The sequence below is a fragment of the Cydia fagiglandana genome, chromosome 24 (assembly GCF_963556715.1).
Source record: "Cydia fagiglandana chromosome 24, ilCydFagi1.1, whole genome shotgun sequence".
Lineage (NCBI taxonomy): Eukaryota > Metazoa > Arthropoda > Insecta > Lepidoptera > Tortricidae > Cydia > Cydia fagiglandana.
The window spans coordinates 11,528,880-11,550,471 of record NC_085955.1 but is presented as its reverse complement, the minus strand read 5'-3'; the positions used below and the strand labels follow the sequence as shown (position 1 = coordinate 11,550,471).

Below are 21,592 nucleotides of genomic sequence, written 5' to 3'. Positions count from 1 at the left end.
AATAAAAGTTCAATAATTTGAAATTTCCATGAAATTTCCATGAAAGCACAATTTAAAAATAAAAAATTTTCTCATTATACGCAAAAATAGTTACGTATCGAAATTAAGACTTGCAAAATTATATAAAAAGAAAATAAATTTTATAACGAATTCACAATTACATGCAATATTATCTAAAAAATCGCTTTAGAGCATGCTCTAAGAAAATAGCTAATCGTAAAAAATATATAAATATTATTTTCAGTGCTGCAAGTGTCTGACAATGGTTTGACATATCGCAAATTAGTGGTAAACGAAACGTTATTATTTTCCTTAACAGACAGTAGATTGAACAGCCAATAGCGAGCTGCATATAGTATGCGTTAACGGTTGCTATTGGTCAATCTTAATTTATTTTAATAGGTATTTCACAATAGGAAACAAAACGCGCTGTCATATGACGTGCTATTGCTATGACGCATACTTCAATTGAAATCGAAAACTGAATTATTTGCGCTGTAGGCGTTCCCAGTGTGTAATTTTAAGTGTAAAGTAAATCCCTAATAGTCGTTGTACAGTCGTGTTATATCATTTCCGTTGCGCACCGCCGATAAAAACTAAGAAAAGCATGGCCAGCCAACCGATCTACAACCCCGTAAGTCTTGTGCTTTTTATACTTCTCCAAGCTACAATATGTGTCGCATAGACGCATTTCGGCGTTTTCAAGGGCATCCGGCAGAATGAAATGGAAATTAGTCATCTATTTGCAATGAAAACGTTTAATTGTATTTCTAGATTGTGATGCAATCAAATGCAACATTAGTCGGTTTGCAGGCCGGGTTTACCGATTCTAGACGTTATTTCCCACTCGTGAAGTCATTTTTGTTTAACTTTCCTCTTAACTATCGTCCGTTGGCCTTATTTGAACAACTCTGTGATGAAAAGCCTTGAAATACCATATGAGATCGATTTATTTTACAAATTATTACTAAGGCCGTAGTTTTTAGTTCCGTACCTCAAAAGGAAAAAACGGAACCCTTATAGGATCATTCGTGCGTCTGGCTGTCTGTCTGTCACACACAGCCTATTGTCTCTGAAACTACTGAACCAATTAAGTTGAAATTTGGTACACATAACATATGTAAGTCTGTGACCCAAAGATGGACATGTAACTTAAATAAATGAATTTTAAATATAGGGAGCACTTTTGGGGGGTAAATGAGACAATGAAAAAACAAAGTTTTGCAAACTATATCAAATTATACATCAAATGAAAAAGCTCATTGCGAGAATCTCAATTTTTTTTTTATAACTGTAGGATTAATAGTTCAGTTCAGAAGTAATTTAAGAAAATATGCAAAAATGACCATTCCCCCCCTTTGTCTACAAAAGTAATGGGTCTAAAAGAACCCTTGGAACACGAGTCCAACTCGCACTTGGTCATTTTATTTTGTTATATATGACACCGTAAGATTTTAAACCCATTAGTCTACAATCTCAGGTAGGTTAGGTTAGTTTGTAATCTATCTGCGGTCAGTTTATAAGTTAACCAGCGAGATTCTCTGTCTCTCTCTCTCTCTTTAGCCTTTTTCTACCCTTCGGGTGTAGGCCTCCTTTATTTTACGCCATTTGTCACGGTCTTGTGCAACCTGGAGCCACTTTTTCCCCGCAGTCCTTTTGATGTCGTTGTACCAGCGAGATTATAAATTGACAAGTGTTTACAATTTTACAGTGACATATTTATGAGATATAAATAGACTCTTTTTTCTTTGTTCATTGCAATCTCCTATTAAACATTGCAAGATAATATTATCATAAGATAAATATTTATAAAGAGAATGTGTTCCAGATGATAGTTGCCTTACACAAGAAATTGGCATAATATTAGGGTGGATCAACTTTTTATTTTCAATCATTGCCATACGTACTTCTCCTGGGTAGCTGGACAACCATACTTACTTCTCGTGGGTAGCTGGACAACCATACTTACTTCTCCTAGGTAGCTGGACAACCACACTTACTTCTTGTGGGTAGCTGGACAACCATACTTACTTCTCCTGGATAGCTGGACAACCATGCTTACTTCTCCTGGCTATCTAGACAACCATAGATTTATACCCCGGCCGGCGAGAGCAAAAATGCGTTGACAGCTTAATAGTGCGAGGACACACACTTTGGTTGATGTTGATAAAAACAACACGATGTACTGGACCACCGTTATGATATGCAGAAGTATTAATTATTGTTGTAAACAAAATTAAAACCAAGTGTTTGTATTTATTCAGTATTTTATGTAATTTTCGTAATATACAATTAGCATTTTTTCTAAATTTTCTGATTTTAAACTCCTTCGCCTTGCCGATAAAATCCATTTCATCCAACTAAAGGACCGTTCTAAATCTACTGTAGTAATCGGAGCAAAACGAAATAATTCATAGTGATTATGAATTTGTTCTGTATTAGGTAGTTCCACTTCTCTGCCAGATATCAATTTATTTAAATTGTTTAAAGTTAAAATGCCAACGTTCTTCTTCAACACATTCTGATACTTATTGTGAATAACTTTATAATAATAATAATTTTATGTTGATAGAAAATTGTTTTAGGGTTATTCTTAGAAACGCGTGGAGGTATCAAGTTGAAATAAATAACAAATACTAATGGCTTAGTTTAAAAAAAACAAATTTAAATTTAATTAAGCACTAGGAGCAGACGCATTTTTGCTCTCGCCGGCCGGGGTATGATTATTAAGCTTTTTACATTCCGGAGACCAGTTCAATCCAAATTTAATTTTAGAACGAGATAGATAAACTGGACACGGTACCGCGTGTCTAGATCTGTCATGGCATTACCAAATGGGCCTATGGAAGACCAGCGCTAGCTTCATACTAGCTATGCTGTGTGTGTGCATTATGCTGTGTTGGGTCTATTTCGTGACGCGCACTTAATGTTCTATTCTTCTGTTTTTGTTGTCTGTTCATGTTCGTACATGTTTGTGACTGTCGGAAACAAATATGTTTATCTTATGTTATAATGTGTTGTTCCAGGTGATCCCGTGCGTGCACCCGATCCCCGGGGGCATGTTCCCGGGCCGCATGATGCGGTTCCAGGGGAACGTGCCGCCGGGCGCTCAGAGGTATGCTTAACGGATATCCGGCCATTATTGTAACATCCAGCGGATACCGGATAATCACCTACTATCTGGCCGGATACCGGATAGTAAGGGGTCATCCATTAATTACATCACACGTTTAGGGGGAGGGAGGGGGTCAAGAAAATGTGACATATTGTGACATGGGGGAGGGGGGGAGACACAAACTTTGTGACGTCACTTTAAGTTCATCAGTAACCGAAAAATTATTTAAATTATTTTAATCGCTGTACATTTAAATAACAAGTTTTTAAAACGATAATCGTTTTTATTCGTTTTATTTTCTTTTCTAAGCAGTTTTGGGTTATAAAATAACTAATATTTATATCGTCAAACATATTTTGATAAAATATTAATAATACTTAGGTACTTACTTAATTCGATTTGGCAATTTCGTAGAAAAAATGTGACGTCACACTAGGGGGGAGGGGTTTGCTAAATGTGACCAAGTGTGACAAGGAGGGGGGGAGGGGTCAAAAAACCTAGAAATTCGTGTGACGTAATTAATGGATGACATTGCTTATTTCGGAGTAAACAAAATAGAAATAAGAAACACCCATATAACCATTCCAGTCGCAGAATCATCAAAGTGGTAACTAAATGTCAGATGTGTCGTAACAGAGTCCACACAATGTGTCTAGAATTGTTTCGAAACAAAGTGTCGTCGCCGTGTGTACACTTTTCCGTAACAAGGTGTCGACACATTTGTGTGCACTTTGCGTGCGGTTTGCGACTAAATCTGACAGCAAATTTGTGACAGCAAATGTCACTATAAAATACCTCTTGAAAACCAAGGTTTGTCAAACTACTATTAGTGTCTCGTGTGCTCGTAAGTAATTCTAGTAAGTCATCATGGGCGATGCAAATGATAATAATCGACCAAAACCATATAAACACCCAACACCCGTCAACCTTTTACAGAAAAGTTTTTAAAGAAATGCAATAAGCTACTTAGGTCAGCCAACGAATGCTCAAAAAAGTTGTAGAGGGAAATGCTCGGAACACAATTTTTGACTCTGTAACTTGGTTTGGACAAGTTAGGAGGTGAACATATCAAAAGTCCCCGGCCGTAGCCCTTGAGCGGGGGGAAGAGAGGGGGCTTTGAATGTCCCATTTTCCGATTTTTCGATTATATCTCGGAAACTATGCATCTTAGCGACATGGCCACTTATACAAAATGAAAGTTAATTTAATTTGTTACAAGTTTATTCAGTCAATTTTATTCGATATGTTGAATAGTTTTTGAGATATCCGCTCTTGAAAGTTTATTTAGGGCTCTCAATTTTATCTTGATATATCTACATCAGTGAAGGTGCTAGGCCGTGTATGGTATCGTTTTCGTATAAATCTGGGTTGCTGAATCCATTTAAGGTATCACATTGAAACCATTCCACAAAATTAAAAAAATCTTTTTATGGTTCCGTACCTCAAAAGCAAAAAACGGAATCCTTATAGGATCACTCGTGCGTCTGTATGTCTGTCTGTCTGAATACACAAAATAGTTCTTTACCTATAGATGACAGGAAAACCTATTAGAAATGTGCAGTCAAGCGCGAGTCGGACTTAATGTACGGAACCCTTAATACGCGAGTCCGACTCGCACTTGGTCGGTTTTTTTTAAACTCCTCTTGACGCTTAACCGCTGAACCGATTTCGTTGAAATTTGGTATAGAAATAGTTTGCATCCCGGAACAGGACATAGGATAGATCTTATAACCAAAATCATCTTTTGAAGGTGTGAAAAGTGGCGTGGAAATTTGTACGGGAAATCAATAACCGCTGAACCGATTTATATTAAATTTGGGATGGTCTACATCTTTGATTTAGTTAAAAATTATAAAAAAAACATGACTTCAAACCTAAACTTAAACAGTATTAACTTCAAGAAGTCAATTCTGAATTCCCCCCTACACCTCATTTCACACCTTTAAAGGATGATTTTTGAGATAACTTATTATGTCCTGTCTCGGGACTCAAAATATATGTGTACTAAATTTAAATTAAAACTGTTCAGCAGTTTAAGCGTGAAGAGGAGTTTAAAAGAAAGTAAGTTTATATGTTTTTACTTTGGAATGGTGTCAATGTGATACCATAACTAAATTTGGTACTGCGAATTTATACGAAAACGATACCAAACATGGCCTCGTAGCTTTACTGTTGTAGAAGTCAAAATAAAATTGAGAGCCCTAAATTCTTATTACTTGACCAAACTTGTGTAGAAGGAAAAGGAAAAATAAAAGTCTTCGGCAGGAATATAAGACACAAATATAATTTTTTTTTGCGTTACTATTTCAATTATCAAATATAAACATACCTTGATTATATTATTCTAGTGAGATCCTCACAGATAAACAAAAACATTTACTTAAAAAATTACAAGGTCGAAATGTCACGAAACTTGTGAGAGTAATACGTGAAAAATAAAAACTTTTATGACAAAAAAATCTGGACACAATTTAAGAAGCATCCAATTGCGTCGAGGAATCATCTGTATTTTTGCTTGTTTCATTACCTCCTCGCTTCTTTTTTTGTCCTTTGTATTCTGTAGCAATTTGTTAGATCTGAAAATAAAGATAACTTGCGTCGTCACGGATGTCGATTTATAGGTTTTAGGGAGTGCAGAATTCGAAAACGATGATCATTTTATAATCCAAGATGGCCGCTACGTATTTTGTCATAAAAGTCGTCATGAATATCGTTTTATAGGTTTTAGGAAGTGCCGATTTCGAAAATGATGACCAGTTTGGAATCCAAGATGTGTGCCGTGCACTTTGTCATAAAAGTCGTCATGGATATCGTTTTATAGGTTTTAGGGAGTGCAGAATTCGAAAATGATGACCATTTTGGATTCCAAGATGTCTGCCGTGCACTTTGTCATATAAGCCGTCATAGATGTTGATTTATAGGTGTTAGGAAGAGCAGATTCGAGAGATCGAAAATGATGACCATGACCAACAAAACGACATCCATGTCGACTTTTAACATAGTGCATGGCCGCCATCTTCGATTCCCAAATAGTTATTATTTTCGAAATCTGCGCTCCCTGAAACCTATAAAACGACAGCCATGACGACTTTAATGACATACTACATGGCCGCCATTTTGGATTCCAAAATGGTCATCATTTTCGAAATCAGGGCCCCCTAAAACCTATAAAACGACACCCATGACAACTTTTATGACATAGTGCGTGGCCGCCATTTTGGATTCCAAAATGGCCATCATTTTCGAAATCTGCGTCCCCTAAAACCTACAAAACGACATCCATGACGACTTTTATGACATAGTGCATGGCCGCCATCTTGGAATCCAAAATGGTCATCGTTTTCGAAATCTGCGCCCCCTAAAACCTATAAAACGACACCCATGACGACTTTTATGACATAGTGCATGGCCACCATTTTGGAATCCAAAATAGTCATCATTTTCTAAATCTGCGCCCCCCAAAACCTATAAAACGACACCCATGACAACTTTTATGACAGTGCATGGCCGCCATTTTGGATTTCAAAATGGTCATCATTTTCTAAATCGGGGCCCCCTAAAACCTATAAAACGACTTTTATGACATAGTGCATGGCCGCCATTTTGGAATCGAAAATGGTTATCGTTTTCGAAATCTGCGCCCCCCAAAACCTATAAAACGACACCCATGTTAACTTTCATGACATAGTGCATGGCCGCCATTCTGGATTCCAAAATGGTCATCATTTTTGAAAGTGGGGCCCCCTAAAACCTATAAAACGACATCCATGACGACTTTTATAACATAGTGCATGGCCGCCATTTTGGAATCCAAAATGGTCATCGTTTTCGAAATCTGCGCCCCCTAAAACCTATAAAACGACACCCATGACGACTTTTATGACATAGTGCATGGCCACCATTTTGGAATCCAAAATGGTCATCATTTTCTAAATCTGCGCCCCCTAAAACCTATAAAACGACATCCATGACGACTTTTATGACATAGTGCATGGCCGCCATTTTGGATTTCAAAATGGTCATCATTTTCTAAATCGGGGCCCCCTAAAACCCATAAAACGACATCCATGACGACTTTTATGACATAGTGCATGGCCGCCATTTTGGAATCGAAAATGGTTATCGTTTTCGAAATCTGCGCCCCCCAAAACCTATAAAACGACACCCATGACGACTTTTATGACATAGTGCATGGCCGCCATTCTGGATTCCAAAATGGTCATCATTTTCGAAAGCGGGGCCCCCTAAAACCTATAAAACGACATCCATGACGACTTTTATGACATAGTGCATGGCCGCCATCTTGGAATCCAAAATGGTCATCGTTTTCGAAATCTGCGCCCCTTAAAACCTATAAAACGACACCCATGACGACTTTTATGACATAGTGCATGGCCACCATTTTGGAATCCAAAATGGTCATCATTTTCTAAATCTGCGCCCCGCAAAACCTATAAAACGACACCCATGACGACTTTTATTACATAGTGCATGGCCGCCATTTTGGATTTCAAAATGGTCATCATTTTCTAAATCGGGGCCCCCTAAAACCTATAAAACGACATCCATGACGACTTTTATGACATAGTGCATGGCCGCCATTTTGGATTCCAAAATGGTCATCATTTTCAAAATTGGGGCCCCCTAAAACGTATAAAACGACATCCATGACGACTTTTATGACACAGTGCATGGCCGCCATTTTGGATTCCAAAATGGTCATCATTTTCGAAATCGGCACTCCCTAAAACCTATAAATAGACACCCATCTCGACTTTTATGACAAAGTGTTTGGCTACCATCTGCATGCAAGACATTTCTATTATTTTTACGTACAAAAATGGCCCCCTGTCAACTTCCAACCGAGATTTAATCGATAATTTATTCGATTAATGTTCAGATTAATTCAATTTCAATCTATGTTAGGTCGACTAAACTAATCGTGATTAAAATTTGAGGATTAACTTTTTTTATTCCATTAATTAGTCGAATAAACAGTTAATCTATTAAGTCCCATCTCTGACCACGTCATTTTTACACTTTGAGAATATCTGAAAACAAATGAACGCAAGGAGCCATTTTGCAAATCCAGTAACTTTGTTATTACTTTTGACAGCGCGTGTCATGTGTCTACACAGAGTCGACACAAAGTCGAAACATTTGCGACTACTTTGTGACTGCAATATTTCTCAGCCTTAAACCATATTTATACATCATAATTAACAAGTTTCGTAGTATGTAAAGCGTTATTTCTGTTATTTAAGTATAGTATACGCATCGAAGTACTAAAAATGCATCAAATAATATATTTATGAACACAAGCACTGAGAAGTAAACAATTTCATTTCCGGCTAAACTAAAACAATGTGGTGGCGCGTTGATTATATTACACTTAGTTTATCAAATCACTCGAGCAGTTTAATTCCCCATTATAATTTAAGTCCTATTGTAATATAAATGCAAACAATATATAATTACGTCTTGTAATCCGTTTTAGAGATGGCGTATTAATGTCACTTATTTTTATTTAACTATTTTTCCATCTGACAGTTTCCATTTGACAGGAACAAAATGAACGAATGAACGAATGATTTTGGCATAAAGTAGTCGCAAACCCGAAACAATGTGTGCACACGGCGACCACACTTTATGTCACTTTGTGTCATGTGTCGACCCTTCCCCATTTCTGGTAACTGTGTCGACACGGCGACGACTCTGCGACTGGAATTGTGACCGAAACAGACGGTGTCGACACAAGATGTGTCTACACCGCGTCGTAACGGCGACTGGAAATGGTTGTATGGGCAGTCACGGTCATAAGTCATAATCGTACTTGTTTATTATTTTAAAACTATTTAATCATCCCACTGACTTGCACGCGCACTCTTTTCGAACCTAGAAAAGTGTCCGCGCGAACGTTCACTGGGAAACAGGTCTAACCTGCAGAATGCGCATCTGGAAAACCGAAATCTAGGTATAGTTCCGCCGGCCGAATATTCGGCCAAACAACTATCCGTCGCATCTCTAATGTGAATGCCGCCGGCCGTTTCCAGATTCGCCATAAACCTGCAATGCGGCCCCAACACGGACCCGCGCGACGACATCGCGCTGCACCTGAACTTCCGCTTCGTGGAGCAGTGCGTGGTGCGCAACCACCTGACGGCCATGTCGTGGGGCGTGGAGGAGACTAGTGGAGGCATGCCGCTGAGCCCGGGCGGCAACTTCGAGGCGCTGCTGCTCTGCGAGCCGCAGTCCATCAAGGTGAGCCGCGCGGGGCAGGGGGGGGGGGGCGACCACCGGGCGGCCATGTGGGGCGGGGAGGAGACCGGCGGCGGCATGCCGCTGAGCCCGGGCGGCAACTTCGAGGCGCTGCTGCTCTGCGAGCCGCAGGCCATCAAGGTGAGCCGCGCGGGGCAGGGGGGGGCGACCACCTGGCGGCCATGTGGGGCGGGGAGGAGACCGGCGGCGGCATGCCGCTGAGCCCGGGCGGCAACTTCGAGGCGCTGTTGCTCTGCGAGCCGCAGTCCATCAAGGTGAGCCGCGCGGGGCAGGGGGGGGGGCGACCACCGGGCGGCCATGTGGGGCGGGGACGAGACCGGCGGCGGCATGCCGCTGAGCCCGGGCGGCAACTTCGAGGCGCTGCTGCTCTGCGAGCCGCAGGCCATCAAGGTGAGCCGCGCGGGGCAGGGGGGGGGCGACCACCTGGCGGCCATGTGGGGCGGGGAGGAGACCGGCGGCGGCATGCCGCTGAGCCCGGGCGGCAACTTCGAGGCGCTGTTGCTCTGCGAGCCGCAGTCCATCAAGGTGAGCCGCGCGGGGCAGGGGGGGGGGGGCGACCACCGGGCGGCCATGTGGGGCGGGGAGGAGACCGGCGGCGGCATGCCGCTGAGCCCGGGCGGCAACTTCGAGGCGCTGCTGCTCTGCGAGCCGCAGGCCATCAAGGTGAGCCGCGCGGGGCAGGGGGGGGGGCGACCACCGGGCGGCCATGTGGGGCGGGGAGGAGACCGGCGGCGGCATGCCGCTGAGCCCGGGCGGCAACTTCGAGGCGCTGCTGCTCTGCGAGCCGCAGTCCATCAAGGTGAGCCGCGCGGGGCAGGGGGGGGGGGGCGACCACCTGGCGGCCATGTGGGGCGGGGAGGAGACCGGCGGCGGCATGCCGCTGAGCCCGGGCGGCAACTTCGAGGCGCTGCTGCTCTGCGAGCCGCAGTCCATCAAGGTGAGCCGCGCGGGGCAGGGGGGGGGGGCGACCACCTGGCGGCCATGGCGCGGGGCGGGGAGGAGACCAGCAAATGACTAATGTAACATTTTGCCTACATCGCTCTTCGTCTACATCGCGAACGGTCCAGCACGCAAAATGCCTACATCATTTTCCGTCGTCTTATCAACGTTAGCGATCATTATATGTATTAAAAATTAAAGATATCTTATTGAGAGTGTTTTAACTGCACTGATTAAAATAACCGACTTGGTTTCACATTAGGTACATCTCAAAACTTTTTTGTAGTACAAGTGTTGCGAGACTTGCAGCTTTTTACATGTAATATTTTTGATGGGATAAAATTAAAAACTTTCTGCGTAATAACTTCTAAGTATATTTTGGAGGTAAATTTTTTTTATTAACTGGGATATAAAAACAAACAATCAGCCGTTACTATTTATCATTGTTGTGTGTAGGTGGCGCTGAACGGGCTCCACTTCTGCGAGTTCCCGCACCGCATCCCCTTCCAGCGCATCACCCACTTCACGATCGACGGTGACGTGATGGTGCAGCTCGTCGCCTTCGAGGGCGCGCAGCCGCCGCAGCAGGTCTACATGGTACGTTCACACGACAGCCCACCCACGTGCACACTAGCGCCGCAGCAGGTCTACATGGTACGTTCACACAACAGCCCACCCACGTGCACACTAGCGCCGCAGCAGGTCTACATGGTACGTTCACACAATGCACACTAGCGCCGCAACAGGTCTACATGGTACGTTCACACAACAGCCCACCCACGTGCACACTAGCGCCGCAGCAGGTTTACATGGTACGTTCACACGACAGCCCACCCTAGTGCACACTAGCGCCGCAGCAGGTCTACATGGTACGTTCACACAACAGCCCACCCACGTGCACACTAGCGCCGCAGCAGGTCTACATGGTACGTTCACACAATGCACACTAGCGCCGCAACAGGTCTACATGGTACGTTCACACAACAGCCCACCCACGTGCACACTAGCGCCGCAGCAGGTCTACATGGTACGTTCACACGACAGCCCACCCTAGTGCACACTAGCGCCGCAACAGGTCTACATGGTACGTTCACACAACAGCCCACCCACGTGCACACTAGCGCCGCAGCAGGTCTACATGGTACGTTCACACGACAGCCCATCCACGTGCACACTAGCGCCGCAACAGGTCTACATGGTACGTTAACACAAAAGCCCATCGTGCACACTAATATCTCCGAAACTACTGGTTCTAAAATTTTGAAAAATTATACACAAAATAGTTCTTTACCTATAGATGATCGGAAAACCTATTAGAAATGTGCAGTTAAGCGTGAGTCGGACTTATGTACGGTACCCCAGAAACGCGAGTCTGAATCACACTTGACCGGTTTTTTGGGAATCGGAGGGCTTTTATAGACCTCTGAACTTCTTTCTTCTTCTTCTTCTGAACTTTTCATTTTTTTTTATCTACTCAATGTATCTTTGATGAATTGGTGATAGATATAGTTCGTTTTTTTTAGCATTAGAAATAAGGTAGACAATTTTGATGTGTCTTTTAATTGAAAACAGGTTTTAAAAATAATTTACGGCAAATATGTAACAATTATAAATAATAGTAGATTGTACAACAAGGGCATAAAGTGACTCATTTTTACCCGAGGCAATTTTTTTTCAAAATAGTAGACGAGTGTAAAAATGGACATTTATGCCCTTGTTGTACACTCTGCTTTTCACTTCGATTGCGAGGAAAATATACAAAAAATCTAATATTTTAGGTTATTTGAACGTATTTATTCAAGACTAAAGAACATTGTTCTCGGGCCGGTCGGGGGCGCGCCGGTCGGGAGAGCGCCGGTCGGGGGCGCCGGCAGGGCTGGCAGTTTGTATGGCAGAATTTGGACTTTATTGCTAAGTCAATAAGGGTCGTAATAGATGATTTTACTTTATGCTCTAGAGCATAATATGCGATTTTATGTCGTCTACGCACGACATAAAAGTGCACTTTTTGAGCATGAGAAGTGAAAATACAATTATTATGAATCTAATACAATTATTTATATTCTTCCGCTTTCATAAGTAATAGGTATTGATTTTAAAAAGCATTTTTCGATCAAAAGACATGCCGAGATCGCTTACCTTCTTTCAAGTTCTTTCTGATGCTAAAAAAAACGAAGTATAGATAGTAGCGGTTAACGTGAGGGTTGCACACAGGCGCAGAGTCCCCCGGCGTACGGGTCGTACGGCGCGCCGCCGCCGGCCTACGGCGCGGCCGGCTACGGCGGGCCTCCGCAGGGTGAGTGTGCCTGCTGTCTCCTTCCTCCGCAGGGTCAGTGTGCCTGCTGTCTCCTTCATCGCGCCGTCCCGGCATTCCGCCACGGCTCGAGGGAGCCCGGGGTCCGCTTGACAACTGATCCCATGATTTCACGTAGGTACTAGTTTTTACGAAAGCGACTGCCGGAGGGGAAACTAGGCCTTATTGGAATTAGTTCGGTTTCCTCGCGATGTTTTCCTTCACCGAAAAGCGACCTTTCGTATAAACCTACCTACCTAACCTTTATAGCGGCGGTCGGCAACAAGCGGCCCGCGGGCCGCATGCAGCCCGTGAACCACTCACTTGCGGCCCGCGAGCCCCCCTGGCTGTTTTGTATGTAATATTGACAAACGACAATGTCTGTTAAAGTCACAGATATTAACAAAAGTGCGGCCCGCGTCAATTTTCTTAACTACTGTGTGGCCCTTGGCTGCTAAAAGGTTGCCGACCGCTGCTTTATAGGAACAACTGTAAAAACAAAGTAAACGCATTCGTATTTGTAAAGACTAGTGCTCGCGCCAACTCTCGGGGTCAGGTTGTCGAGCGAACACCGGGGGGTCTAGCCAAGGTGATGTGATAATCGCTGATAGAAGGGCGTTTTGTAAAATAAATATTGAAAACCTGATTCTTTCAAATCTGGACATTGTTGGGCTCATTTTTTTAATTTGACTTTTTAAATGATGATTTTGGATGATAAATATTTAATAACATTCATTTGGATTTGATTTTGTTTACATTTAATATTTGCTTCGGGTTGGTGTGGTGAAAAATGTTGTGTTTCACTCGGGGGCAAATTTTGTTTAACCCTCGTGCTTTGAAACCCTCGCAACGCTCAAAATTCCATTTTTCGGACCACTCGCTACGCTCGTGGTTCAGTCTTGGAATCATTCGCTTGCTCGGGTGTCAATATTAGCACGAGCGGTTAAACAACAACATTGCCCCCGAGTGAAATGGCGATATTAATATGTGCAAAATAGTACATTAGCATTACGATACAAGTGCAAAAAAATAGGAAATGTCCTATTCGCACATGTATCGTAATGTATCGTAATTATCGCTGGGCAAAGTAAAATTTTATGTACTTATGTAATTTCTTTATATTACATTTTTCTTTTCTACCTAGTAAAAAGAGGAATTTCTCTTTCTATATTTCTTGTAAAATAATTACAGTACCTTCCAACTGTATAATGTTATTTATTTATTTATTTAAACTTTATTGCACAGTAAAAAATTGTACAAAAGGCGAACTTAATGCCAGAAGGCAATGGAATGTTATACAAAACTATTATCTTATTATACAATAAGGCATGTTAAAAATACAAAACTATTTTCAACCTATTATTAAAGTTTTTAAGTGTTTGGTTTATATACATATGTCGCGGGCTACACTAGCATGACTTAACAAGAAACGCGAGTGAAGTGAATCTGTACTAATATTTAAAGGTAAGTAAATGTATAGATATACTTATATATGTAATCTGTGTATGTCTAACTTTATACAGGGTGTTTGGTACATCGTTTGCCAAATTAAACCGGCAGATAGGTTGAGTCATTTGCTATCTTCTCAGGCCTAGAATTTTTAATTTGGCGCTCTTTTTTTTCCACTTCTATGCCAGTTTTTCGTAAATTTCAAATATTTACTTGCGTAGTAGTAAAAAAACCATGGCCAATTTTGTTTTTCTAAGCATGAGAAGATAGGTAGCAAATGAATCAAGCTATCTGCCGTTTTAATGTGGCAAACGATGTACCAAACACCCTGTATGTCTGTGATCACTGGTTTGAAGTGTGATTGCACCTTTTTGTGTTTGTCTTATTTTTTTTAATTCGACGATAAACGCGAGCTTTGCTAAAATAACTAAAGTAGGTTCTACACTAACTTGGCGAACGACAGAGTGTCGGTGCGACACCATCCGGCAAATTTCTATGAAATTACGCTTTTATAGTCAGACCGTAAAAAGTCTGCAGCGATTTTGATAGCCCACGCAGTGCAAGTGTCATTTTAAACGTCAAACTTCTATGAAATTATGACGTATACATAACACTCATACTGCGTGGGCTATCAAATCCGCTGCAGACTTTGTTTGGTGTGACTCTAGTGTCCCTGCCTCATAGATTATTTATACTTATCCCACAATTGGCTGAAAATAATTATGTATTTTTAATTGGCATGCATGAAAAAAAAAATATGGATATGATATAACAGGGATGGTGTTTTTTTTTGTTTTCTAAATGATTTACATATTTATTTGGAAGGGTCTTGTTATTAAATAATAATAAAATAAATAAATAAGCAGTAATTTAATAAAGTATTTCACAATGTTTATTATAATTATCTATGTATATAATAGGGGACTAAGTTATTATCATATTATTTAGACATGCGCTCAAGGTTCCGTCACACAGGCGCGTTTTTCGGGGGGGGGGGCTCACGCTCACGCGCCGCCCGCAAAACGCGCCTGTGTGACGGAGCCTTAATGCGCTATGAACAGGCGCGATTCCTTGTACGTGAGTAATTTAAATAGTGGCCTGTTTGATCTTGGGTGATCTTGGGTGTATTTCTTTGCATGCCACTTTGGTGGTTTCCTTTAACATTATTTTTGCTATTTTCAACAAGCATCAAGTGGTCATGTCAGGGATCGGATACCGGTTTTTTTATGGAATGTTTTTAGTAGGTAATTGTATTTCAAAAATATTAAGAGAATAACAGATGTAGCACCAACCGGAAAGTCTTATGCTCAACAACATAAGACTTTCCGGTCGCTGCTACATCTATTGTCACTTGACAGTACTACTATTTCTACTTAAAGTACTGATAATTCCGCTACTCGATGAAAATAATAGTCTTTTTGGTACCAAAACTGATGTATGGAGTGAGCACTCTTTTTTTACTTAGGGGTCATCCATTAATTACATCACACGTTTAGGGGGAGGGAGGGGGTCAAGAAAATGTGACATATTGTGACATGGGGGAGGGGGGAGACACAAACGTTGTGGCGTCACTTTAACTTCATCAGTAACCGAAAATTTATTTAAATTATTCTATTCGCTGTGCATTTATAAAAACAAGTTTTTAAAACGATAATCGTTTTTATTCGTTTAATTTTCTTTCCTAAGCAGTTTTGGGACTTTTGGGTTATAAAATTACTAATATTTATATCGTCAAAACTATTTTGATAAAATATGAATAATACTTAGGCACTTAATTCGATTTGGCGATTTCGTAGAAAAATGTGACGTCACACTAGGGGGGAGGGGTTTTCCAAATGTGACCAAGTGTGACAAGGAGGGGGGGAGGGGTCAAAAAACCTAGAAATTCGTGTGACGTAATTAATGGATGACCCCTTATATTACTTTATGTGGGACTGGGACATACTCTCGGCCGGTTTTTTTTATAAAAGCATTGAAAAAATTAAAGGCTATCCATATCCAGTGGTTATTTGTTGTTTTGATTGTGCATTATTTATTTATGTTGTTTGTCTGTTTGCGCAGGTTTCTATTGAGGAGTAGCGTGTAATGACCGCGATCGGTGCTATAACGGTCCTAGGTAGAGTACTCCTTTATTTATATATTTTTTATAAGCTTTTTTACACGACTGCCCAAAAAAGAGGAGCATTGTATCGCATATTAGCTTTTGTACACCCGATTAGTCATTATACTCATGATAGTTTTTCTTTTTTCCATTTATGATATAATCATAAAAACTTGTTCGCTTTTTGTCTTTGTTCGTTGTGGTTTTTTTTTTGTATAGTTACGTACAATCAACGTCATAAATATGTACACAACTTTCTTATTCATACTGTTAAGGGAATTCATTGAAAACATAGATTGTTACCATAAAAATCTATAGTAACAAGTTCTATGTTTTTCATACAAACGTTGACATCAAAAACTTAACAGATTCTTTTTTAGGGTTCCGTACCCAAAAGGTAAAAACGGGACCCTATTACTAAGACTCCGCTGTCCGTCTAGCTAGGAAGTTGAAATTTTCACAGACGATGTAATTGATGTATTTCTGTTGCCGCTATAACAACAAATACTAAAAACAGAATATAATAAATATTTAAGTGGGGCTCCCGTACAACAACGTACAACGTGATTTTGCCGTTTTTTTCGTAATGGTACGGAACCCTTCGTGCGCGAGCCCGACTCGAACTTGGCCGATTTTTTTAAGTACATCTGCGGGCGCAGCACGGAGCCATTTTTATCGACGATCACTATGCGCGTCCCTTTCGCACTTACATACTTGTTAGAACGTGAAAGGCAGACAGGTGACAAGGGATACAAACACGACCGTGCCACGCCGCCTGGTACTACATTACAACACCGGGTGCTATAATAAGCTGTTTACTACATTACGACACCGGGTGCTATAATAAGCAGATTACTACATTACGACACCGGGTGCTATAATAAGCAGATTACGTTACTAGTCGAAAATGTAAATGGCCATGTACTACCTAGTGTACCATGTACTATTTGTATATATAATTTTATTTATTATTTTCCAACTCTAATATAATGATTATATTTTCAGGTGCCGTGTGAATCGGAAACAAGAATCAAGAGTGATATTTTTAAGTTTTTTAATCAATTTTCGATACGTTTTTATAAATCATGCACTGAAAGTGTTTTTCTAAAGCATTTACTTATTCCAAAACAAAACACAATAGATATATTTATAAAGTAAATAGACAACCCAAGTGCTAACTGAAGTAGAACAAGTTAAGGGGTATCCAGACGGGCCTGACGAAATCAGTCGATATGTTCAGGAAAATAATTAGTCAATCTCATCTAGCGCCCACACGTACACAAATTAAATCACCAATTTGCATTCTACTATGAAAATTGGCATTTTTGTGTCCGCACCTGCAGATGTGATCGGGGAATCAAATTGTTATTTGCGTCCTCACGGCCCTGTTCGGTCGGAGAATTTCATCAGATTGGCGAAATTGTCTCGTCTGGATACAACTTTAAATACCATCAGGTTGATTTATTATAAGGTTTCTTAGTATTTAGTATATTCAGTTTTTGACATAAATATATAAGGCTTTATTAATGATTCAGACTATGTTGTCCCCTCGTATGCTGCCTGTCAAAATTGATAATTGAAAAAGTGACCTTGACATTTAAAACAATACATTACTATTTCCACGCCCGGATCCGTGTCTAAGCATGCGAAGGGTTAACTCAAACCACAGATTTAAAAAAATTAATAAATAATTGGGCAGTTATAATATTAAGATTCTTCTTTAACTTAACAAAAAGGCATGAAGCGAAAAAAATCTTACCTTTATTTCCCAAAAACTTTTTACGAAATATTACAATTCTTATATTTAATTACACAAACGGGTCTACCGCGATATAATTTCATTGTTTTTACCTTTAATTCCGACGTTTCAGCTGAGTTGCACCAGCTGTGGTCACGGAAAGACTGACGAATACAAAACGCGATACGCGCGTATGTGTACAAAACGCGAGAGTTTAAAGTGTTATATTAAAATTCTTGTCTCGCTGTCCCTAAGTGGAGTAAGCGAGCTACAAAGTGAGTTAGCGGAGGCAGTTATAAAGTTGACCCAAAAATTTTTTATTAAGCTATGAGCTTCATCATATATGTTCCTTGAGTAATTCTAAGCATTTCAAGCCTGGGAGGCAATAAGAAATGTGTGTCTACTCGGATTTGTAATGGATTCAAACTTTCAACCCCTTTTTAACCCTGTTAGGGAATGAATTTTACAAAACGCTGAAATTACTTTTCCTGTCTTTTAATAATATCCCCAAATACAAAAATTCAAGTCCCGCGTTCGAAAAATTTTTTGATATCCATACAAACTTTCAACCCCTTTTTCACCACCTTAGGGGATGAATTTTCAAAAACGCTGAAATTAGTTTTCTTGTATGTTTATAATATATCGTTTTACGAAGTTTCAAATTCGTAGCTTAAAATAAAACTTGAACCCCATACAAACTTTCATCCCCTTTTTAACCCCCTTAGGGGTTGAATTTCTCAAAACCGCTTCTTATCTCTTGTACACTTTATAAATGTAATCTAGTGTGCAAATTTCAACTTTCTATCTTTTGTAGTTTCGGCTCCGCGTAGCAAAAATCTCCAACCAAAATTTTCACCTTTTTACGTTTTTCTTGTAAAATTACTATGAAACTGAAAAAAAACAAATTTCAGCAATGAATTCTAAATCTTTGGTTTATATGAAAATGATACCAAACTTGCCCAAGTACCCACCAGGATCAGAATAGATTTTTTTTAAAGATGAAGGGTGGCGGCCGTCTTTGTACCCCACCCTCCCCCCCACTCCGGGCTAGAAATGCTTAGAATTACTCAAATATCAGATGTGATGAAGCTCATAGCTTAATAAAAAATTTTTGGGTCATGTATGGCAGCGTTACATAACTGATTCCAGTAAGTAGGGCAGAGAAGTGCTTAGGTATCTAATGCGCTTGGTTGCACCGAGCGGCAACGTCGCGTTCGCCAGATATTCGCTTGGCTATTTGTGTACTAGTGGCTCACTGATCAACACCTTACCCTACTAAAATCGAATAGACTATTAACCTGAACTCAATTTGCCAAAGACCCTGTTATTTTTGTTACGCGTGATGGTAAATATTTTTGGTCCACTCCAATTTGTTTTTGGTACCATAGCTATATCCCAAAGCACTAAAGTAAAAATGTATATGTGGAACACAGGTACAGTTAAGGTCTTATATATAAAATAATAAATAGAGCTCTGTGTTTTGCCTATTGGCGTACAAATATTATAACTTAAAAAGAATGAGGACTCATTACAAGTATGTTAACAATAAATTTGTGAATAGAATCAAGCGTTACTTTGCGGAAATCCATATTAATTAAAAAAATATATTACTTTGCTAATCCGCGAAGAAACACCTAACGCTAACGCGCGTTTTTTCGCCGATTAGCAAAATAGTATTTTTGGTTTAATTAATAATAAATTATACAGTTAAACAAGCATAGTCATTAGTAATATTACCGCAATAAACATTTACAGTAGAATATTATATTGTTTAATATCCAAATAAAATGATAAAATGTCAGAAATCACACAATTGGGGCTGTCCATAAATTACGTCATCGATTTTTGACGATTTTTGACCCCCCCCCCCCCTATTATCATCCAAAAATCATGCTTCAAATGACCCCATTTCCTCCTACTTCATGCTACCGTCATCCGATGTGCAAACCCCCTCCCTAATTTGAAATGACGTAATTTATGAATAGCCCCATTACAAACAAAAACTAATAACTAATACTAAAATATTTGTCACTTGTTGCGTTGTCTATTTACTATACCTACCTACTATATGTATGGGTTGTGCATTATACAGTCAAGTCGCAGGTCATTTTGTACGGGCCAATGTTTATTTTGTTGTCGGTTTTTCGACTCGTTAGATTTGGATAAAATTGGGCTGAATCAGAATCAGAAATTATTTATTTGCATTGATACAGTATGGGGATGTTACAATATGGTGTTACAGATCATGTACCTAGCTTGCATGCAAGCGTGCAAATTCATCATTATAATCATAAATTTAAATAAATATAAAATATCAAATTGAAATACATAATTGAAAAAATAACAAAATATTAACACAATAGGCATGTCACAATACAATTAATAACTAAATATCACTAATTTGAATATTGCTGGTATTCGAGATATGACTTTACGCTGTAAAAACAACGCTCTGAGAGCCAGTTTGTCAAACTGCGTTTAAAAGTGTTTCCCTCTAGCAGCTTTAGTTCCTCCGGGAGATTATTATATATAATAATGCACATATTAAAAACATTTTTCTTGTATATCATCTTGCGACAACGAGGGTGGTATAAACGGTTCATAACGTTTACCCTGGTTCGCCTTTCAAGGACTTCGCCGCGTGTTTTAAAGTACGAGTTATGTGATCTGACAAAATTACATATTTCTCTTAAGTATAGACACGGTAAAGGAAGGATTTTTAGTTTCAGACCTCCTCATTCAATGCGTCTGGGGAAGATTTTTAGGTCATATGGTGACATTGCGCTTATATGTAGGTTGTAAATTTTTTATCAAAACCAACGGGAAAAAATCGGGCATAAGGTCAATGTGGCTATTTCCGTCATAGGGGCTATTCCGTCCACGAGCATATATTTAGTTGGCCCTTGTACCTAATACCTACATGTATGCTCTATCTGATGTAGGTACCTTTATTTCTCTATTTCGTACAGTCAAGTGTAAAAATATGGGTGCATACATACTCAAAAATATGTCCCATAGCTCCTATGTCAGCGAATTAAGAATCATGGGACATATTTTTGAGTAAGTTTCATGCATACATATTTTTACACTTGACTGTACAATAAAGTGTTTACTTATATTTCTTTGATTTTCAAGCGTATGAAAAAAACCATTTGCTTTTGATTGCTGAAACTAACAGCAATCCCAACTTTGTCGATGAAATTATCAATTTTGTTCGTTATTCGAGTGAAACGCTAGTGGACGGAATAGTCCCTATGACGGAATTAGCCATACTGACCTACATAAAAAAGAGTACGAAATATCTGCTCTTGACTGTGTATATACAACTAAACATCTTACTAATATTTATTATTAAGAATAAATGTTTGAAAAACATAATATTCCTTGTTAAAATATTCGTAAATGTCACATTTTAGAATTAGTAAGCAAATGTATGATACGTTTAGGTTTGCATTTTATATCATTTACGCTCAATTGCTTTTTATAAGCATGAAAGTGTTTCCCTATTTAATAATAAATTCGTATTTTCCTTTACGTTAGGAATGTAAATAAAATAGCATTTTTCGTCATTATTGCTTTTTAAGAATATGTAATTCCTGTTTGTAGTTGTATTATGATGGTTAATAAAAAAATAAAGTTTTCGATCTGTTTCATTTTTATTCCCCTGTCCCACCGCCG

General features: G+C 39.8%; 1 protein-coding gene across 2 annotated transcripts; it reads left to right on the top strand.

Moving 5' to 3' along the window:
- The first annotated feature begins 431 nt into the window (after positions 1 to 431).
- LOC134676427 (galectin-4-like) lies at positions 432 to 21,555 on the top strand. Of its 2 annotated transcripts, XM_063534820.1 has the most exons (7): positions 432 to 634; positions 3,027 to 3,115; positions 9,169 to 9,376; positions 10,790 to 10,930; positions 12,548 to 12,629; positions 16,137 to 16,191; positions 17,182 to 21,555. In XM_063534820.1, exons 1-6 carry the CDS (start codon positions 608 to 610, stop codon positions 16,145 to 16,147), a joined length of 558 nt encoding a protein of 185 aa, XP_063390890.1. In that variant the 5' UTR covers positions 432 to 607; the 3' UTR covers positions 16,148 to 16,191; positions 17,182 to 21,555. The 2 variants fall into 2 exon arrangements, with proteins under 2 accessions (XP_063390890.1, XP_063390891.1); XM_063534821.1 differs by lacking the exon at positions 16,137 to 16,191.
- Positions 21,556 to 21,592: the final 37 nt, after the last annotated feature.